At 43.5% G+C, this 20,776-nt stretch overlaps 1 protein-coding gene across 2 annotated transcripts in view; it reads right to left on the minus strand.

Moving 5' to 3' along the window:
- SLC24A4 (solute carrier family 24 member 4) overlaps window positions 1-20,776 on the minus strand; it is a 114,925-nt gene that overhangs the window by 17,179 nt on the left and 76,970 nt on the right. Inside the window, exons 7-12 of one of the 2 annotated variants that reach the window (XM_083502156.1) lie at window positions 20,040-20,114; window positions 18,239-18,264; window positions 17,446-17,499; window positions 14,989-15,131; window positions 5,836-6,005; window positions 4,040-4,178 (exon numbers count right to left, since the gene is read on the minus strand). In XM_083502156.1, the coding sequence (XP_083358282.1) occupies window positions 4,040-4,178; window positions 5,836-6,005; window positions 14,989-15,131; window positions 17,446-17,499; window positions 18,239-18,264; window positions 20,040-20,114 (607 nt within the window). The remainder of the gene's footprint in view (window positions 1-4,039; window positions 4,179-5,835; window positions 6,006-14,988; window positions 15,132-17,445; window positions 17,500-18,238; window positions 18,265-20,039; window positions 20,115-20,776) is intronic. The other variant, XM_083502157.1, reaches the window with a different exon arrangement.

The raw sequence follows: 20,776 nt of genomic DNA on the forward strand, positions 1-20,776 counted from the left end.
CAATGCTCCTGGCCACTGCGTTCGCACTGCGGTGCCCTCCCCACTGCCTCCACCCTCACCCTCCTGGTAAGAAACAATGACTCACTTGCCACAAGATCAGGCAAAGTGCCTCTGCTCCACCATGCCATTTACTAGTGCTGTCAATGCCAGGGAAAATGCTAGTGTGAAAGCAAACTAAGACACAGTCATGCTGCTAGTGTGGCCAGATACAGCAAGGCTCCTGCAGCTTCAACAGTTTCGTAACAAGGAGATTCCAGCAGTAATAGCCCTGTGCTCTTTTTCACCGACATGATGCTTGAGTTAGGCCCCAAACAGAGATTTGAATCCAAGTCTCTCCAGTCCTAGTAGAATGCTCTGTCAATTCCACCACATTGCCTAGCAGGAATAGTTCTGTCACTGATTACCAGTGGTGTTCAAGGCACCTTTCAAATTACTCTTGGGATCACAATGAGTAGCACAGATTAGGAAAGGAAAACTGCTTACCCTAGAACCTTCACTTATTACAATTTAAAAGGCAATCTCCACATTGCTTAAACTTATCAATAAATACAGTGGTACCTCTGGATGCGAACGGGATCTATTCTGGAGCCCCATTCGCATCCAGAAGCGAACGCAACCCACGTCCGCGGGTCGCGATTCGCCACTTTCGCGCATGCGTGTGACGTCCCTTTCCTCCTTTTGTGAACAGTTGTTGTGGATCATGAGCTTGATGTGAAGAAAGGGTAAAACCTCCCTCTATGACGACGTTCTGATCTTCCTTCTCTCCCTGGCCTTCCACCGACTATTCATTAAAAAAAAAACCATTACAGAAATTTGACTATCTAGTTTGGCCTTGAGATGCTACAGACCAAAGGCGGGGGGGGGGTAGACATAGAGGGTTGTATCCTGCAAAGTCATCTTGTTAACACAAGGACTTCTGCCTGTACAACAGGAGCTCCTCTACCTTTTCTCTCTCCATGTGTCCCTACCCTACCCCAATTTTTTTCCCAGAAGGTTGGTGGAAAATAAAGAACAGATTGGGGGGGGGCACATGGGGAGAGGAGAGGGAAAGGAATTCTCATTGTGCATGCAGAAGTCCTAGAATATCAACAAAATTCAACAGCAGAAGAACAAATACTAAAAAAAACCCTCGTGATTTTATGCCACAAGTCTTCAGGGCTCTTATGTAAACCCTTGAATTCTTAACTGATCCATTGCTCCTTTGTAGTCTGAAGCATAAGAGCTGCTGGTCAGTGCGGTCAGCTGTACATCAACTATTGTAAGGGATGTTCTTTAAAAAGAAGAAGCTGAATAAACAAATTAAAATTAAGCTAGCAGCTAAACCAGCAGTTCTATTCTTAATTCTAACCACTATGCCTTACAGGATGTAAGAAGTTCTGTTTGTCCATTTCTTTCTCCCTCTTTTTTTATTATTATTATTAAATGTGGGTTATATATATATATATATATATATATATATATATATATATATATGCCTGCTGGATGAGACCAATGGCTCATCTAGCCCTGAATACTGTTCCCACAGTGACAGATCAGATACCTGTGGGAAACCAGCAAGCAGGATTTGAGCACAAGAGAACAAGAGAACTCTCCCATCCTTTGGTTACCAGCGACTGGTAAAATAATGATGATGACGATGTTCAGGGAGCTAAACAAATCCCAAAAGGGGAGAGGAGGGAAGAGCCATTACGATTGTGACTATAATTTACATTTGCCAGTCAATTTATATAAAAAAGAAAAGGTTTCAAAGTGACTTAACAAGATACTAGCAATGTAATTCACTAGCTACATATTGAATATAGATCAAAGACTATGCGAGTTTTCCAATGAAACACAGGGAATAGAACACAATTTGGAGCATAGCTAAACCAATAGCCAAAAACCACAGATTGGTTTTAAGCTGTTGTTAGCAATTTCTTCTAACCTTAAGGTTCTTGTTTTGTGTCTTCATAACACTTCACAGCAGCCATTTATTCTTAGGGCTGGATGAACTGGGTCCGATCAAAGTCAGGAAGTGGAAGGCATAAATATTTGACCCAATGGGCACAATTTGCTGCGGGTGCTCCATTAAAATAATTTCCCGGTGGGTATGTTGCAGCAGAAAAAACAAAGAACCCTGTGGCGTCTGATGAAGTAGGTTCTGGTCTACAGAAACCAGTACAGTAGATGTAAAATGTAGCTACTTCCGTGATCTGAACCATTTGGAGCATATGGACCCCTCTCAAAGTCTCTTTTTTTAATCTACAGCAAATTGCATCTAATTTATCTGACGGGGTTTCAAGGAAAGGGACATATGGTTGCAATATTGCAACGTCAGCATTTAAAGGGAAGGGGGAACCTGAAGCCTGCAATTCTTGAGGAAGGAAGCATGGATTTGCAACAAATAGTCTGAATGTACCCCGTAAGACTCATCCATATGCCACAATCAGTCCCTGGGGCATATCTTCACATAAATGTACAAGCATTCTATATCACTTTAGCTGCCTTGGCTTCCTATAAAGAATCCTGCGGTGTGTTTTTTTTTAGTTTGCAGAGAAAGATGAGAATTCTCTTTGCCATCTTCACATAACTGCCCTTTCCTGGGCTGCCTGGGAAGAGGAGTTGTTTATTAAATCAGTTTGTGATTCAGATATTCCCTTTGTGCACATTTCCTAACCCAAAATACTAAGACCACTTGCAATGGCAACAAATCTAAGATATCGTTTCTGGAAATATAAAGCTGATAAGGAATACGAGTTCACTTTAAGGAGACCAAATATTCACTCACTGAGATCATAACTTGGAGACTACTTTTATTGCAGCCAAACAATTCCAAACATGTGTACAAGATTCACTTGTGTACAGATGAAAAGTTTGCCTTGCATACTATCCCTGGCCCCTGGGTGAGCACACGTTAATGATCACCGCTCCCTGGAGTCTCCAAATGGTAGACGACCCAAGTAGGCAACTTGAATATACCTATTCTCCTTTTTGCTGGGCCATCCAGTAAGACAAAGCAGAGTAGGAGAATAATAATAATAATAATATAATTTATTATTTGTACCCTGCCCATCTGGCTGGGTTTCCCCAGCCACTCTGGGCGGCTTCCACAAAGACCAAAAATACACTAAGATGTCATACATTAAAAACTTCCCTGAACAGGGCTGCCTTAAGATGTCTTCTGAATGTCAGGTAGTTGTTTATCCCTTTGACATCTGATGGGAGGGCGTTCCACAGGGCGGGCACCACTACCGAGAAGGCCCTCTGCCTGGTTCCCTGTAGCTTTGCGTCTCGCAATGAGGGAACCGCCAGAAGGCCCTCGGCGCTGGACCTCAGTGTCTAGGCAGAACGATGGGGGTGGAGACGCTCCTTCAGGTATACTGGGCTGAGGCCGTTTAGGGCTTTAAAGGTCAACACCAGCACTTTGAATTGTGCTCGGAAACGTACTGGGAGCCAATGTCGGTCTTTCAAGACCAGTGTTGTGTGGTCTCGGTGGCCACCCCCAGTCACTAGTCTAGCTGCCGCATTCTGGATTAGTTGTAGTTTCCGGGTCACCTTCAAAGGTAGCCCCACGTAGAGCGCATTGCAGTAGTCCAAGTGGAAGATAACTAGAGCATGCACCACTCTGGCCAGACAGTCAGAGGTAGGTAGGGTCTCAGCCTGCGTACCAGGTGGAGCTGGTAGACAGCTGCCCTGGAAACAGAATGGGGAAATGACATACCTGGTGATCAAAGGAAAAGGAGAAGAGCTGGGTCTTGGTGGCAAAGCACTTGCTTTTGATGCAGAAGGACCCTTGCTTAATACCCAGCATCTACAGGTTGGGCTGGTAAAGACCCTTGCGTGAAACCCTGGCCTGAGCCACTGCTAGTCAGTGTAGACAATACTGAGCTAGATGGACCAATGGTCTGGTTCAGCTTTTCATGTTCTTAGAGCTGGAAGTGAGAGGAACTGGCTGGCTGGAGGGTGGTGGTGATAGTTTGGAAGCTGAATGCCATGGCTGGTTCCATGGGGCAAAGCGATCTTGCTCACCCATTCATTCTGTATTACAATTGAGATTTACCTGGTGGTGAAAAAGGAGACAGGTTGGTATGTTCATGCTCCTCTTCTTGGTTATCAACATGGATGGCCCCATTTTCGATATTCTCATGCTTCCCATTCTGGATCAGCTTGCCATTGGCAGCATGAATTAGTCGCTGGCGCTAGAAGACATGTGAACCAAAACCAGTGAGTACACCATTTCTGGAGTGTTTCCTAATCTTACTTGTTTTTGTTTGTTAATATAATTTTGCCATAAAGTACTGTACTCCCTCCCTCCATGTCATCTTTGAGCAATTCTGGTTTTAGAATTCATCAGTTAGCCATTTCTGGCCCTCTATGGTTGGATCCAAAGATTTACTCTGGCATATTTTCAGCACATGTGTGGCTTTCTTTCTTTCCGACTGAAAATCCTGTTGACATATATTTCTATATAATTTTAAGTTTTCCTCTTGCATCAACATAAATAATATCAAGAACCATAAAAATTATAACTTCCCTTGAGCTCTGAAAGAACATTGGAAATGCAGAAAAGAAAGATATCTCAATAACTGGAGGGGCAGCACATTGATAAAATAGAGAGAGAAGAATATTTAATACACCTACAGTGAAGGTGTAAAGACTCAGACAAGAACTGGGGAGACTCAGGTCCAAAACTCCCTTGCAACCACTATCTCAGCCTAACCTACCCTCACAGGGTTGTTGTGAGGATAAAATATGAGTGAGAGGGGGAGAGAATCATGTATGCTGCCTTTGGAGGAAAAGTGAACTACTATTTTTTAAATAAATACAGTGAGATGGGATCTTCTGTATGCTACAAAAAGGGCATCTAGGTTAACAAGAAATCAGATGCCTATCTTCATCTGGACCATATTTTTGCCATCACTAGAAGTGCACTTTAAAATGCCCTCCTGTTCATCTTGCCTAGACCAGGGGTAGGGAGCCAGTGCCTTGCCAGATGTTGTTGGCAAGTGGCCAATGGTCAGAAACCGTGAGCCTAGACATTATCACTGGAAACAAGAGCCCAAATCCAGTTAAGTATTACCTATGAAGTCATTGCTTGCTTAAGCTGTCACACATCTTCATTCTTAACCACACAAAAATACAAATAGGCCTGCTGGATATGACAAAGGGTTAATCCAGTGCAGGGTTTCCCAAACTCGAGTTTCCAGCTGCTTTTGGGGACTACAACTCCCACCATCCCTTGCTAGCAGGACCAGTGGTCAGGTATGATGGGAACTGTAGTCCAAAAACAGCTGGAGATCCAAGTTTGGGGAACCCTGATCTAGTCCAACATCCTGTTTCCACACTGTGGTCAGCTGAATGCTTCTGTCAAGGCAAGAGGGGTCTCCCATTGCTGCTCCCCAGTATACTGCCTCTGGGCAGAAAGGTTCTCTACACTTTTGCAGCTAATTTTCACTGATAGATCCTTCCCTTGCAGATTTATCTAATGCCTTTTAAAAAGCTACCTAAGGTGGTGGCTGCTACCACATCCATGTGTGAAGAAGTCTTTCAGGACTGCATCTTGTGTGAAGGAGTATTTCAGACAATGAAATATGGAACCACAACAAATTACATGCATTTGTTTCCCTTGTTCCCTTTTTTGCCCCTATCCCTCCTCTTTCCAATTCCCATCTCGCTGTAAAACTTTAGTAGATTGTGAATGCCTTTGGGCAAAGTACTTTCCAAATAAATTATTCCGTAAACCACCATATACATTGACTGCTGCACAAACAATACAAAACAGTGATGAAATGAATTGCGAAAAATAAAAAAATGATTGAGTAAGCGCTTTAATTATTCCCGCCCGTGCAGACTCACCTCATTAATAATAATCCTGCTTGCCATCCGTAGCCTGGTTCTCGGCCCAAATTTGTTTGTAATCATTATTCGCAAGCCAGCTTCAGGGAAACGATATTTTGGAGGACTGGAACAAATGATCTCATCGACCATCACAACGGAGTTTCGGCCATACTGTTGCGTTCCCTTCACTATTGACCACAATGCCAATGGTTAGCTATACAATCTGCTTCCTTTTCTGTGCCTGCCTCTGCCCTTACTTGCCCCTTAATGGCTTTTATAGGTTGCTGAAGCGTAATGTCACCTGGAGCCTTAAAAATCGTAAATCAGCAAAATTAGGTAGTACGTCAACAATACCATTTTATGCTGCAGTTGTGTAGAAAGAGATTGGGTATGTGTGGAAACAGGCAGGTTTCCCCATTGCACTTCACCTTGACCCACAAATCTCCTTGATTAATTTAATCAACTGCTTAATAATTTGTCGGTTATAACGTAAGCTTAATGTATAGCACCTACTGAATTTCACGTGGTAAATTTATAATCAAGGCTGCAATCTATCCCAAGTTCCATCTCATTGATCTTCACAGAAACAGTTAGCATGTGCTCACCTCTCTGCCATCAAAATTAATAGGTCTTAAAAGTGCATAACTTGTCTGGAATATGCACCATCATAATAAATAACTCATTGTAACAGGTTGGATTCAGACTTGCCCTTTCATAGGAGGCAATATTCACCAATTACCCCTTCTGCCCGTTGCTCTCAGTGCCAACTCCCATGCTGTTCCTAGATTGTCCCCCGACCCTTGAGCAGAGATTTTTAGGGGACACAGGGGGCTGCAAGGGGAAAGGAGGGGAATATCTGAAAATCCCCTCCCCCATTTCTGTCAGCAGGACAACATGGAGAGCACTGCTGAGTCAGAGAAGACAGCTCCTCAGAAATGAGTATTACTATTCAAAAGAATGAGCAAGTTTGTAGCCTGTTCATTGCCCTAGCAAGCAAATGATTTAATCCTTTCAGCCTCAACTATGATATTAGAAGGTGCTTTTGTCTTCACTGTAACTTTTCGGGTTATTGTGCTGCTTAGCAAAGACTTGTTTCAAAGGAATTGCGACAATTTATATATAAATGGGAGCTTTAAGCTATCCTTAACTCTGTTACTAAACCAGAGGGGTCAGGGGGACATGCAGCCCTGAGAATTAATAAAAGGAACACATAATAAATGCATGCAAGTATTAACAACAAATGCAACCAGCTGGACATAGCAAGTGTAGCAAGGCTTAGCAGACAGGAGACATGTGGTGTTAGAAAACACATTGCAATGAAGTAAAATATTAACCCCAGAGAAAAAGGGGATGTGGACAATGGGGAAAGGGAAAGAATGGAGGGGCAATACCATTCTTTATTGCCTCACTTATCAAGTTGGATAAATATATACATATACATTTACAGCAGGTTACTTACATTAGCAGGAACAGGAAAATTTAGTCAACAGGAAAATGAAATAAACAAATGAATCATTAGTGTAGAATTTCAGTTCAAAAGCACTGGAGATCAGGGAAAACATTTAACTCAAACAAAAGAATAACAGAAGAACCCTCAGAAAAATCTCACACCTGGTGATCACATGCCTGTTATCTAAAACAGATGAAGACCAGTGAGAGAGGTGGGGAAGGGGTCAAAACTAACATTTAGTTTCAGACTGTATCAGGCTATCACCTGAAGCATCTCCCAAGGCTGAGCTGAGATGATGGGCCCCTGCCCCCCGCTCACACAGTTCTGTACTGAACTGGGGCCCCCAGTGTATTCATTTGAAAACCGATGCAGGTGGTCCCAGCGATTGTGTGTGTGTGTGTGTGTGTGTATCTACACCTGCCCAATGACATGGTGAGTGGGCAAGATCACCCGTAGCGGTCAACTTTTTCCTTTAAAAAAATAATTATTGAATGATTTTATGTTACAAAAAACAATACTACCACTAAATATAATTAAGAAATAAAAATTACATACATCAATATTTAGTTTGTTATTTTTCCTTTTTTTAAGGGAAATTCCCTTATTCTGAATAGGATTCCTCGCAAGTAAAGGGAAAAGTTGACAGCTATGAGATCACCACCACTTTCATTCACCTGAGGCATGTGTAGGAAGCAAAAGGTGCGGATAACCTAATCAAGGAATGGGTTTTCAAATGTGTATAAGGTAACTTTGTGGAAGGTAAGATGTAGAATTAATCAAAACTGAAAGCAGCATGTTGAGGATTAGCGCGAACGACTCCGGACTGAGAAAAACTACACCTTTGTGCTGCACATAGGTTGGTGGGTATGAAGTCTAAGTTAACTGAGCCCGGGCTGCATTGAAAAGTTAGTCATGCCTATCAAGGGCAGTGGCGTAGCATGGGGGGTGCAGGGGGGGCCAGCCGCACCGGGCGCAACATCTGGGGGTTAGGGTTAGGGGGCACAAATCCACGGGTTAGGGGGCGCAAATTACTTGCATTGCCCCGGGTGCTGACAACCCACGCTACGCCACTGATCAAGGGTCAGCATAGCCAGGTATCTGGGGTCAAACTTAGTCTGCTGCAGTGAAGAGCTACGTTCACTAATAGAGGAGTGCCCCTGGAGGGTGACTTCCCCAAGAGCCTCCAAAACCTGGAGGCAGCACTAGTCATGCCTGCATGAAGCCCCATTAATTTCAGTGGGGAATTAACTACAACCCACTCAGTCTGGATCGAGCACAATGACTGCTGTAGGTGTTGGAAGGCTGCAGCTTATGTATGGTACTCTTAATCTTCAGGAAGCTGGTTAAAGACAGTGTGGGGAACCTATAAGTCTGAACTACAACTCCCATCATCCCTTACCATTGCCCATGCTTGTAGGGGCTGATGGGAGTTGCAGTTCAGCAGTTCAACATCCAGAGGTCCAAAGGTTCACCTCCAGTGTTAAAGTCTCCCCTCAGATGGTTAAACCAGAATATATGAGCTGGAAGGGCCTGGTTCAAATGCCAGCTGAGCCGTGAACTTAACATAGATGGCCTTAGGCATGCCACTACCTTAGCTTTAGCCACAATACCTTTAATAAGGATGGAAATATTGCTCTATCTATCTAATGGAATTGTTGCAGGCATTACTGAGAATAATCTATGAGAAGCACTTGAGCACTTAGGCAAAAGTGCTACAGGAGTACTAAGTGCCATTAAGTATGATTATTATCAAGAGCAAGAGACAGCCACAGATGCTTATCGCTGGATTTTAGTGGAATAAGAAGTCATGGCACTTTTTAAAGAGCTAATCTTACTAAGGAAGCCTCTCTCGGGTGAAGCACATTATTAAAAGCAACACGGAAGCATCAATGCAGTTGCTACGGAACTTGCCTGAGGAGCCCCAGTGAGACTGAGGAATGAGCATTGAAGTACCTGGGAGGATATACAAGGATGGAGGCTGTACTCTACATATAGAGGCATCAAGGTCCTGGGTTCTGGACCCAGGAAGACTTGGCTATGGCTGGACGAATCTGTCAATTTTAGCTTCTCTCAGTTTCAGTTTCTCATTTTTCCAATCTTAAGTTCCTTGCACATCAGTTTGCAATTTTCTTAAAAGTCCTTATGAAAACTCACCAGCATTGTATTGCAAATTTCTCCTAACACACACATTTTTCAAATGTTTCCCCTAATGTGCACATTTTTACCAAGCAGTTTTCACTAGCATAATGCATTTTTGAATGCTATTTTGACTGATATGTGTATTTCTATGTACACTGTATCCTAGTAAATGCATTTTCGTACATTACCTGGATGGAGAAGTGCCCTGCAAATTTCAGACATATATGAAATTTGAAAGATGGCTGTGTTTCAGTCTTTGTACTGTTTTGGAAAGTGCAAATTAAGTAAGTTTTTATTTAAATGCAACCTGAATCATATTCCTCCTCCATCACCAACTGCAGCTTAACTGCAAACACAGCACATTACTCTTCTGCTTATAGCAAGTCCTCTGGCTTTGTTGCTTCAAACTCTCTTTGCCCCTAGAGATTATACATCAGCACCAAGCCATGGGTACCAAGGAAACCAGGGTGCTGCTTGCATAAATCTCAGCAGGATGAGATGGAACTTCTCAGGTGGAGAAGATGGGAAAGCTGGAAGGGAGAGCTGAAGGACAGGCAGGCACAGAGACTGGTGAACAGGCAAAGAAGATGAGATGTGCTGAGGCTTGGAATGTATTTGAAAAGCTTTGTTGATGGGAATGGGGGAAAGAATCTGTCCGTTGCTTAAAGAAAAGACCCAGACCTGACCCATAAGCATTTATAGCCAAGCCAGGCTGGGGAAACAAATGTGCTGCCTCCGTGGGTGGAGTTGGGACCTGGGAGAACAATGCCGTTGTTTCCACCAACTCACAGCAGTCTCAAGTGGATTCGCCCCAAGGTGCACTGCAACACAGGTTTTAAGGTTGAGTAGAGCGTTGAGCACATATTGCATTTTACCCCTTGGCTGTTCCACTAAGAGGTAAGCTGCAGTATACCCTGAAGTAGTCCTATCTAGGAGGTCATTCTCCAGAAGGAAGCAAGCATCTGCAATGGGTAGCTACAAGCTTCTAGAGTAAAGTGGGACAGGGGAAACGAGAATTACTTCTGGTAAAAGTGATACAAAAATATATAATGTCCTCTTCTGCATAATTATCAAATAGGTAGAAGTCCTGTCCTTTTTCCTTCTGAGCACCCTGGTCCAGGGATTTCAAAACTGTAGTCTGTGGACCATCAGTGGTCCACCAGCTTCATCCAGGTGGTCTGCAGAGTGTCTGCAGATTTGTGGTTAAAGGTGGGCGATTGCACATCTATAGCACTGAATATTCAAATTGATTTTTTATTGTACTTTTATTGCTTCTTTCATTTCTTAGAATTCAGATTGTAATACAATATAAGAAATTACAATAGGTACAATGGGCAGAAACATCATTAAGTGGTCTGCCAAGAGCCTCAGCAATTTTCAAGTGGTCCATGGGTGGTGCTGGAGTTTGGGAACCACTGCCCCAATTGTTTTGGGTAAGTTGTATCCGACAAAGTTGGCTCTAGCCCAGGGAAATCTATGGTACAACAAGTCTGTTAATCTTATGGAGTGCCACACATCTCTGTTTTGTTTTTGCCGAAAAAGATAAATGCCACCCTCTGGAATGTGAATAAGTTGTTGAAGCAGCTGACCTCTATTCCACACAATCCCATGCCCTAACGTATTTAATCACTATGGGGTTTCTATTGACTAGCTAGAAATCAAAGCCAATCTGTGGACCATCACAATAAAAACCAGGGGGTCCAGCCACCATGTTATTACTGTCAAAACATGGGCATTAGCAGCAAAGGTACAAATCTTCTCTTCTTGCGTAGAAGGCTTGTCTCTGAAATTGGATTTTCCTCTGGGTGAAAAGCTCTCTATATATGAGAATCCAGTAATAGAAGCTTTTATGTTTTTCCAGTCGAAGCTCTTGGAAGCAATAAAAGTTACAAGCTTCAAAGGCCGCTCAGCAGTCTGTGAACCTCCCTTTTATCTGCACCCTCAAGTAATAGAATTCCCACCATCAGGATGTAGAATGCATTGGGTAGAGAGCAGGTGTTCTTTGTTAGAAAATAATCAGACCTTGCACTCATACGCTGGAGAAGATTAAGGTGAGATCTGAGCCCCACTGACCCAAGAGAGGTGTTAACCAAAGGACCTGGGCAGCTTTGCTGGAGGCTGTGCTCAAAGCTACAAGTAGGGCATGTTTCAGCAGCCAGGGCAACAGAAAGATGTGGCATATTTCAGCTAGCAGCAAAAAGGCTGCCTGGAGGCAGTTAGTTGTGCAGAGGGGAGGTCAAATGAAGGCAAGCTATTGTGCAGCTTTAACATGGCAAATAGCTTCATTCTGGCTCAGTTTGCACAGTGCTCTTACAAAGGACAATGCTAGGTGGATACTCACACTGTATTAACATTCCCCCTTGAGTGAAAAAAATTACAGCAAAACCGAAGCAAGGAAAACAAAAACTAAGAACAGACCTCTTGGCATTCTCACTGCTTGAACCCTTACTGAAAAAGCTAACGATAACTGTTGTGTGAAAGCTTTTCTTTTCCGTAAAGAGGAGGAGATAGATAGATAGATAGATAGATAGATAGATAGATAGATAGATAGATGGATGATATGGAAATCTTTCAGGATCAAAAAAACAGGGTCAGAAATATAGTCTTCCATGCAGCATTAGTTTAAACAGGAAAAGGAAGGTGGTGGGGGAGAAGGAAAGAAAAAGATGCAGTTCCTTTTCTAAGCAGTTTTTTTTAAAATGCCTACTTTTCTTCCAACAAGTGTTGAGACTGTCTGTATATGGTGAGAGCCATCTCTCAATGTCTGCTTCAAAAATTCAAACACTTTGTAGTACCACCTAATGCACCGGTCACTTGGCTGTTACTTTCCCACTCAGGAATTGCTGGTAACTTCACAGACAAGCCTGTGAAAGGCAGCATATCTTGCACAGCTGGGTGCCAGTAATTGCTTCTGAGGACACAACATGATACCAAAGTGCCAGAACACTTGCTCCACACTGGAATCCAGCACTCTTATGGATGCTTCAGTTTTCCTGCTGTTCCTCACTCAGCGGCCACACATTAATGCTGAAACAAACGTTCTTCTGTTTGGTGCCTTATTAAAATAGTTTCCGGGCTTTCCACCATTCATATGGACTTGTCAAGGGATCCCTGCACACCTGCACCAGAACCCCAGCATGTTGCAAACGAGTCTTTTGCATGTTCTTAGGTGCAAGAGAGCCGTTGCCAGGCATGTTGGGCCTTTTTGAGGCTCTGTGCAAATTGAGGGCATGGCCTCCTGGAATATATATAAAATGCTCTGCTGTAGCTGTACATTGCTAAGCTGTCTTTTAGAGATGACTGTTTCCTATTACTGATGTTCTCCAGGGTCCTCCAGAATGCAGCATGAAAAACAATGCTATCCTAAGTCCCAAGGCGGTGCTATATATAATACATCTGGGAGCATGTATCTGCATGAATGATCTATGTGGCCACAAGGGCATGTCAGTCAGGGAAGAAACAGCATGCCTGTGAGCCAGCTTCTATTCAAGAAATAAGCCTGAGATTCCAAGAGTAGCCAATAAGCACCTGTGGGAATCTTGAAGTGCATCACTAGAAGTGTGGCCGAACCTGAGAGCAAGAATACCAACAAGACGGGTGATATAGGGCATTCTCCCTTCCAGTGGCCCAACTTTGGAATGCTTGCCAGGTGCAAAGAGAGAATTGCCTGGTGCAAAATCTCTCTTTTCAGCAGCAGCCAAAGACCTTTTTTATTCACACAGGTATTCCTAGTTTGTGCAGCTCGCATTACTTGTTTTAATCTATCTTTTGTTTCCGTCACTGCTTGGTCCATGCTGGTTATATTGTACCTTCTATTGACTTGATTGTTGATTTAAATTGGTGTGAACCATTCTGAGAGGCTTTCACTCAAAGAGTGGCTTATTAATCATCTAAAATAAATAAATAAACCACAGCAAAGCTGCTGGCACAGACATTATGATCCGTGTTAGCATCATGTGAACATGTGTGCTAGGGCAAAGGTGGATAACCCTCCCCCCACCCAGTCTTTGGGGCTCCATGTGGCCATCCCAGCATCTCTGAATTCTCCTTAGGCTGCATTCCCTTCCTAGCACATGCCCCTCATGAGCCATGCCCTGTGTCCTCCTTGAGTGCTTTTGCTTGGCTGGAATTGACCTGCTAGCTAGATGGATGATGAAGAAACATACAGTAGTGCCCCGCAAGACGAATGCCTCGCAAGACGGAAAACTCGCTAGACGAAAGAGTTTTCCGTTTTGGAGGTGCTTCGCAAAACAAATTTCCTATGGGCTTGCTTCGCAAGACGACAATGTCTTGCGAGTTCCTGCCGGTTTTTTTTCCCTTCCCCCCCCTTTTTCTAAGCCGCTAAGCCGCTTATCAGCTGATCCGATCAGCAGATAAGCCGCTAAAAGCGCTAATCCATCAATGGGCTTGCTTCGCAAGACGAAAAAACCGCTAGACGAAGAGAATCACAGAACGGATTCTTTTCGTCTTGCGAGGCACCACTGTATCTGGTATATGTGGGTGCATATCTGGCAGGTAGCCAGATATTCTGGCAGGTAGCCAGAGTTCTGCATATCTGGCAGGTAGCCTACCATACAACAGCACGAGTCACATCCATTGCTCCACTCCCTTTTGATTCTGGCCATGCCCAACACTGGCATGCGGACCCTGGAAGCTTCCCTACAACTAAGGGCTGAAAAGGGCTCCTTACCCTTGAGCTGCGGTAATTTTGAAAAGGCTTAGCTGTGTCAGATGTGATTGGGTTGCATCCAGCTATGTTTTACTCAAACCAGACCCACTAAAATTCATAAACCTAAACTAGTCATGTCCATGGATTTCAGTGGGTCTACTCTGAGTAGGGCTAACATTAGCTACAATTTTCAGAGAGTAGTGAAAGAAAAAAAGAAAGAACTGGAAAATATTATATAATTCTGCTTGAGACTGGGAGCTGGCTAACTTACCCTCTATTTCTGATGTTATGGCATGAGTATCATTGTTTTTGGAACCAAAACTGCTCCTCTCTCTCTCTCTCTCTCTCTCTCTCTCTCTCTCTCTCTCTCTCCAGTTCTAGTTACGAGTAGGTAGCCATGTTGGTGTGCCGTAGTTGAAACAAAATAAAAAAAATTATTCCAGTAGCACCTTAGAGACCAACTAAGTTTGTTATTGGTATGAGATTTTGTGTGCATGCACACTTCTTCAGATACCTAGTATATGAAGAAGTGTGCAGGGACACGAAAGCTCATACCAATAACAAACTTAGTCGGTCTCTAAGGTGCTACTGGAAGAAATTTTTTTATTTTGTTTCTCTCTCACACACCCACACACTCACAGCCACCCACATCAAAACAGCGCAGTTGAAAACTGAGCATACTCAGTTGCCACAGAATGGTGATTGGCTCATGGGCAAGGACCAGGACATAAAAATGGAACAGAATGCCCTGTCATGAAGGGGAGCATGGCTGGATGACTTGGGTCAGAAAAGAGGAGTGTTCCCCATCACAACATTTTGTTGCAGGTGCCAGTTGTCAATGTATGGAGAAACACTATCAGAGAACAATATTTCTCGTCAAGCTTTTGTCCAGCTCCTGTCTGCTTAGCCTTACCTTTCCACAGCAATGGCAATGAAGGGTCATCACAGCTAATGTCAAAAGATTCATTACCATCTTCCAGTTCGCTGTTGACAGTGTTGCCATTGCCAACATTCATGCTTTTGATAGTAAAGAATTTCTGCATCTTCACATTGTACCTAGATGGATAGAGGGAGAAAAATGCTAACATTCTAATGGCAGATAGTTAACTTCCAGCAATCTTTTCTATGGCACTTTCCAGTGCTTGTTACCACTTTGAAAAGTGTAGGTTGAGACACAGCTATTTGCCAAAGGGAACATCACTGGATGATGAATGCAATACACTTTGGCCGTGATCCAGCCAAAATTAATCAGTTTTACACAGCATTGATTTTCAAGTGCAGAACTAAGAGCATGCCTATATATCTCCCGCTAAATGCAATGGGGTCTAAAAGTACATATGCTTCAGCTGGATCATGACTTATGCTTTTTATGGGTACACATACAAACAAAAGGTATGCATGCAACATTGTGTATATTACACAGGTATAAAAGTCATGTAATATACATGGTGCATTGCTATATGAACACACACTATTACTAACTTCCTGCAGCAGCTCTCCACATTTCAGACAAGGTTCTCTCCCAGTTCTAACCCTAACTGGAGGTGCAGTAGAACTGAACCTGGGACCTTCTGCATCCAAAGCAGCTGCTCTACTACTGGGCTAAGGGCCTTCTCTCAAACAAGGCACAATTCCTGGTTCAGATGTAATGGTTTGCTTTCTCTGCATGCAAGTGGGTAGCACAGAGCCCTTTTATGTGTGATCATGGCAAACCATTAACTATTGTTCAACATGGCAAGCAAACATGACCACTGTCTACTTCTGCTCTATGAAATGAAAAAGATGAACAGCAACAGAAGAAGAAGAAAGGGAGAGAACATCTCCCATACACATCACACTTTTAATCTTTCTCAAGATCAAACCTTTCTCCTACTGCAAGTCATGTATTTACTTACACTGGGTTATAAGTAAAGGTAAAGGGACCCCTGGCCATTAGGTCCAGTCGTGGCTGACTCTGGGGTTGCGGCTCTCATCTCCCTTTATTGGCCAAGGGAGCCGGCGTACAGCTTCCGGGTCATGTGACTAGCATAACTAAGCCGCTTCTGGCGAACCAGAGCAGTGCACGGAAACGGTGTTTACCTTCCCGCCAGAGCGGTACCTATTTATCTACTTGCACTTTGACGTGCTTTTGAGCTGCTAGGTTGGCAGGAGCAGGGACCAAACAACGGGAGCTCACCCCGTCACGGGGATTCGAACCGCAGACCTTCTGATCGGAAGTCCACAGAGCCACCCACGTCCCTACACTGGGTTATATCTAATAGTAAAAAAAAGTAAGAAGTAAAGAACCCCTGGATGGCTAAGTCCAGTCAAAGGCAACTATGGGGTGTGGCACTCATCTCGCTTCAGGCCAAGGGAGCCAGCATTTGTCCGCAGACAGCTTTCCGGGTCATGTGGCCAGCAGGACTAAACCGCTTCTGGTGCAACAAGACACCTTGATGAGTGCCAGAGCGCACGGAAACACCATTTAGCTTCCTGCCAAAGTGGTACCTATTTATCTACTTGCTTTGCCATGCTTTTGAACTCCTAGGTTGGCAGGAACTGGGACAAAGAAATGGGAGCTCAACCTGTCGCATGGATTCGAACCACCGACCTTCCGATCAGCAAGCCCAAGAGGCTCAGTGGTTTAGACCACAGCGCCATCCACTCCTTCCACTGATGAAAAGTTCTTTGATGTAGAGGATGCCTTTCATCAGTGAAACAGCCCAGGAGGCCATTTTTACCAAATCCCCTTCCCCCTTGCAGTCTGCGCACCACACCAAAACACCTCCCATGCTGTCCTAGAGGGTCCCCTAACTTGGAGTGGGTGATTCCATCAGTTTTGGTTCCTCTCAGCTTCTCATTTTTCCAGCCTTAGTTTCAGTTCTCCACATTTCCAAAGCAGCTTGTTATGCATATTTGTACAAAGTGGACGGCTGGAAAACTGCATTACATATTTCAGAGAAGTGTAAATGTCAAAGGATGGCTGTTTTTAAGTTTCCATTTGTTTCAGAATTGGATAGGTTTGCCTTCAAATGCAAACTGAATCAAATTTCTTCCCCACCCCTACCTGCAATCATTTGGAGTAGATTTGGAGGGGAGGGTTTGGTTAGCTTAAGGAGACAATGGAAGGCAAGAAACCCACTTTCCACAGCAGTATTTCTTCTTAGTTGCAACTCCCTTCAATACCACGGCAGCCTCCACAGGGCCAAACTACTAACTCTCTGTGCTTTTTTGCACTCTGTGCTTTTTTGCTGGGGAATGTTACAGCAATAAAAGGGAAAGGTGATCTTATCTGAGTAATCATTAGGCATGCATTAAATCACAATGCACCCCCAGATTGACAATAGCCAAACACAATTAAAGATCAGTGGGAGAAAAGAAAAGTACTTACTTCATGATAAGTATATAGAACGAATACATAATGATGAGCACAAGACTTTCCCACCTCAAAGAAATAAAAAGAAGGAAATTAGTAAAGTACTAGGTGCAATTAGCAGTGCTGTCACTAGGCCACAAAGCATACTTTTCTTGGGAAAGCACCACTGATACCACTGTGAGCAATTATTTTCTGCCTTTTGTGCATGCAGGGCTCCCATCGTTCATGAAAACAGATTTGCCTCTTTGGGGCTTTTTGTTACGGGAAGCAATTCATAAATTTAATAAGCTAACTAAACTAACTATTGTCATGGGCAAAAGCTCTTTGCTCCCCCTTTCCCTTTGCACCTCGTCTCATTATCTGCATTATTTGGAAGTTCGGATCCCAATTTGTTCATAATTACTTTTTTTGGCTTGTTGGGACTTTCATCTCTTTAGCCTCTTCTCATGCCATCCTTTCTGCTTTCAGCTCCATTTTCTCTGTTGTTACTTTCTGAATTGGCGTTCTCTAGGTCTAACAGCCTCTGCCACTCTGCTTGCCAAACCATTTCCCACTCTTGAGACACCTTTCTTCAGCAAAGACTTCCCTGAAACACTGTAGCATCACTTTATTCATTTATCTAATGCTACGTGACCTTCACCTGCCCCTTCACCCTGACTAACCATTCACTTATTTCAATCATCGGCATTGCGGTGACAGAATGGGCTCAAGCCAGGGGTCTCTCTCTTGTCATATGGCCTAAAATACTTAAGACAAGGTTACATTCTAATCTTCAATCCATGTGCAAGAAATAAGAAGCACAGCTTACCATACAATTTTCTCATCATAGATAAACTAAAAGGGAGGAGAAAGGAGAGAGAGAGAGAAAAGAAGAATTATATTTCTCTAGGGCAATCTGAAGAAATTCCAGTACATTACACAGCACATGAAAAGGCTTAACAGAGGCAGATATTAATGTCTAGCATAGAATGGTTTCTGGGCAGAAAAGGACTTTCAACCAATACAAATGTTTGATACTGTATAACCGCTGTGGCAGTCAAGGCCAAATTCAACACCACATCTATACTGAGTGTTTGTGGCAAAATAAGGTGGCAATTATATTGTACGGATGCAGATCCAGACTCATAGATGGTGCCTTAGGTTTAACAGCACTGGGGTATATGAAATATTACACACAGGTGTATCATGAAGCCTTGGCATTCCCTCCCCCCCCCCCATTTTTTAAAACATCTTTTTTATTAAAGATTTCTTGGTTTACAAAAGTATGTGCAATGTCTCTTTATTGTTTCCCTGTTTAGGGAAGTTTTTAAATGACTAATAATAATAATAACAATAATTTATTTATACCCCGCCCATCTGGCTGGGTTTCCCCAGCCACTCTGGGCGGCTTCCAACAGAATATTAAAATACAATAACCTATTAAACATTAAAAGCTTCCCTAAACAGGGCTGCCTTCAGATGTCTTCTAAAAGTCTGGTAGTTGTTTTTCTCTTTGACATCTGGTGGGAGGGCGTTCCACAGGGCGGGTGCCACTACCGAGAAGGCCCTCTACCTGGTTCCCTGTAACTTGGCTTCTCGCAGCGAGGGAACCATCAGGCCCTCGGCACTTGACCTCAGTGTCCAGGCAGAACGATGGGGGTGGAGACACTCCTTCAGGTATACTGGACCAAGGCCTGATCTTTTAATGTATTTTTAATCTCCTGTTGGAGGCCGCCCAGAGTGGCTGGGGGGACCCTGCCAGATGGCCGGGGTATAAGTAATAAGTTGTTGTTGTTGTTACATTTTCTACAGATCAGTTTCACTTGTTGAGACATTTAGTGTTACATTAGGAATAAAAGGGGGAAAGAGGTGGAGGGGGGGCATGGTGAGTGGGGGTGGGGTCGGGTGCCAATGTTTCTATTCTACTTGACGTATGTATTATTTTTAAAATGAAAAGCGGCCCTGGGAAGGCTGTAGTTTTGAGTAGCAACACTGCAGGTTGCTTTACTCAACCATTTCTAAACTGGCCTCCCAACTTCTTCCCTACTCCTGTTGGAATCCAGAGATATGTTTTTAATATTGGTTTTTCACCTTGGGGAAAAAAGTTAAGACTTTGTTCATGCATTTGCATTTGCATTTGCATGCAATTCTCCCCTACAACAGAATGCAGTTCCCTGCTCTGGGAACATTGTGAGAATGGCAATTAGACCCAGCCAGCCAGAGCTGCTTGAAGCATCGTTGTTCCCTCTACCACTGCCAGGTACTGTAAGCTCAGCTGGGTTAATCAAAGTGCCACCAGAGACCATCTTGCCCAGGGCCCTCCCAAACATGGAGCCAGCTCTGATGGATTGCATGGGGCTTGAACAGTGCACTCCCCTAGGTAACATCGTAAGTGGGAGGACTTCCAGTTCCAGTTGAGGATGGGAACGGCAGCTAGATTTACAGCTCAGTAGTTTTTTGAGCTTTTAAATTTAGTTTTAAATTTAGTTTTAAGCATCATAAGTGACCTCATCTACTGATTTTTCATAAGAAATCCTAAAACAAACAAGAACTTTCTGGTGGCAACAGCACGTCTCAAATTCAGGCCCTTCACAATGCCATGGAGGAGCAGGTCAAAAATGGAAACTTACCGCAATAAGCACGATCACAGAAATGGTATAGTAGACAGAGTCCCTGAACACAGACCACCAGGTGAGACGGACCACCTGGAAAGAGGACAGAGTTACTCCAGAATTACTCCTTAGCCATACTTTCATCTTAGGGTTTTAAAGGACTGATTCTGAAAATACCTGGTTGTATAGTAGCTTTACTATACATGAGCAATTCTAATGAACAAAGCGCTGGTTCACATATGCAAGCACATTTATCTGTTTGCTCATCACATATGACTTAGGACAAGATAGCCAACCTGGTCATCTCCAAATGCTGTTTGATGCCAACTCCCATCATTTTTGACCATTGGCCATAATGGCTGTGGAGGATGGAAACTGTAGTCATACAACATCTGGAGGGCACCATGTTAATGTAGTAAGAACTGGGCTAATATGGTCTATGGGTTATTTCAATGCAATCCTGCCCACCCAACACAACATACATGGTCTCTTACCTTCTTTTGCTATCAAAGAAGGGGAGTTCTGGATCTCAAGGGAAAGGGCCAAAATTGCCAAAATTCAGTAGTAGGTAGACCATGCGGAGCCACTACCAGATGGGGTAAGCAACAGGGAGTTACATGGACTGATGGTCTGACTCAGTATTAGGCAGCTTCCTACGGTCCTATGTTCTTATGTTTTAAGAACCACACGGGAGACATCAGAAAACAGGAGCCACGTGGGTATTCATCCAGGGTACCCTACCACATTGAATGAAA

Source organism: Podarcis liolepis (genome assembly GCF_965112155.1).
Source record: "Podarcis liolepis genome assembly, chromosome: 1".
NCBI lineage: Eukaryota > Metazoa > Chordata > Lepidosauria > Squamata > Lacertidae > Podarcis > Podarcis liolepis.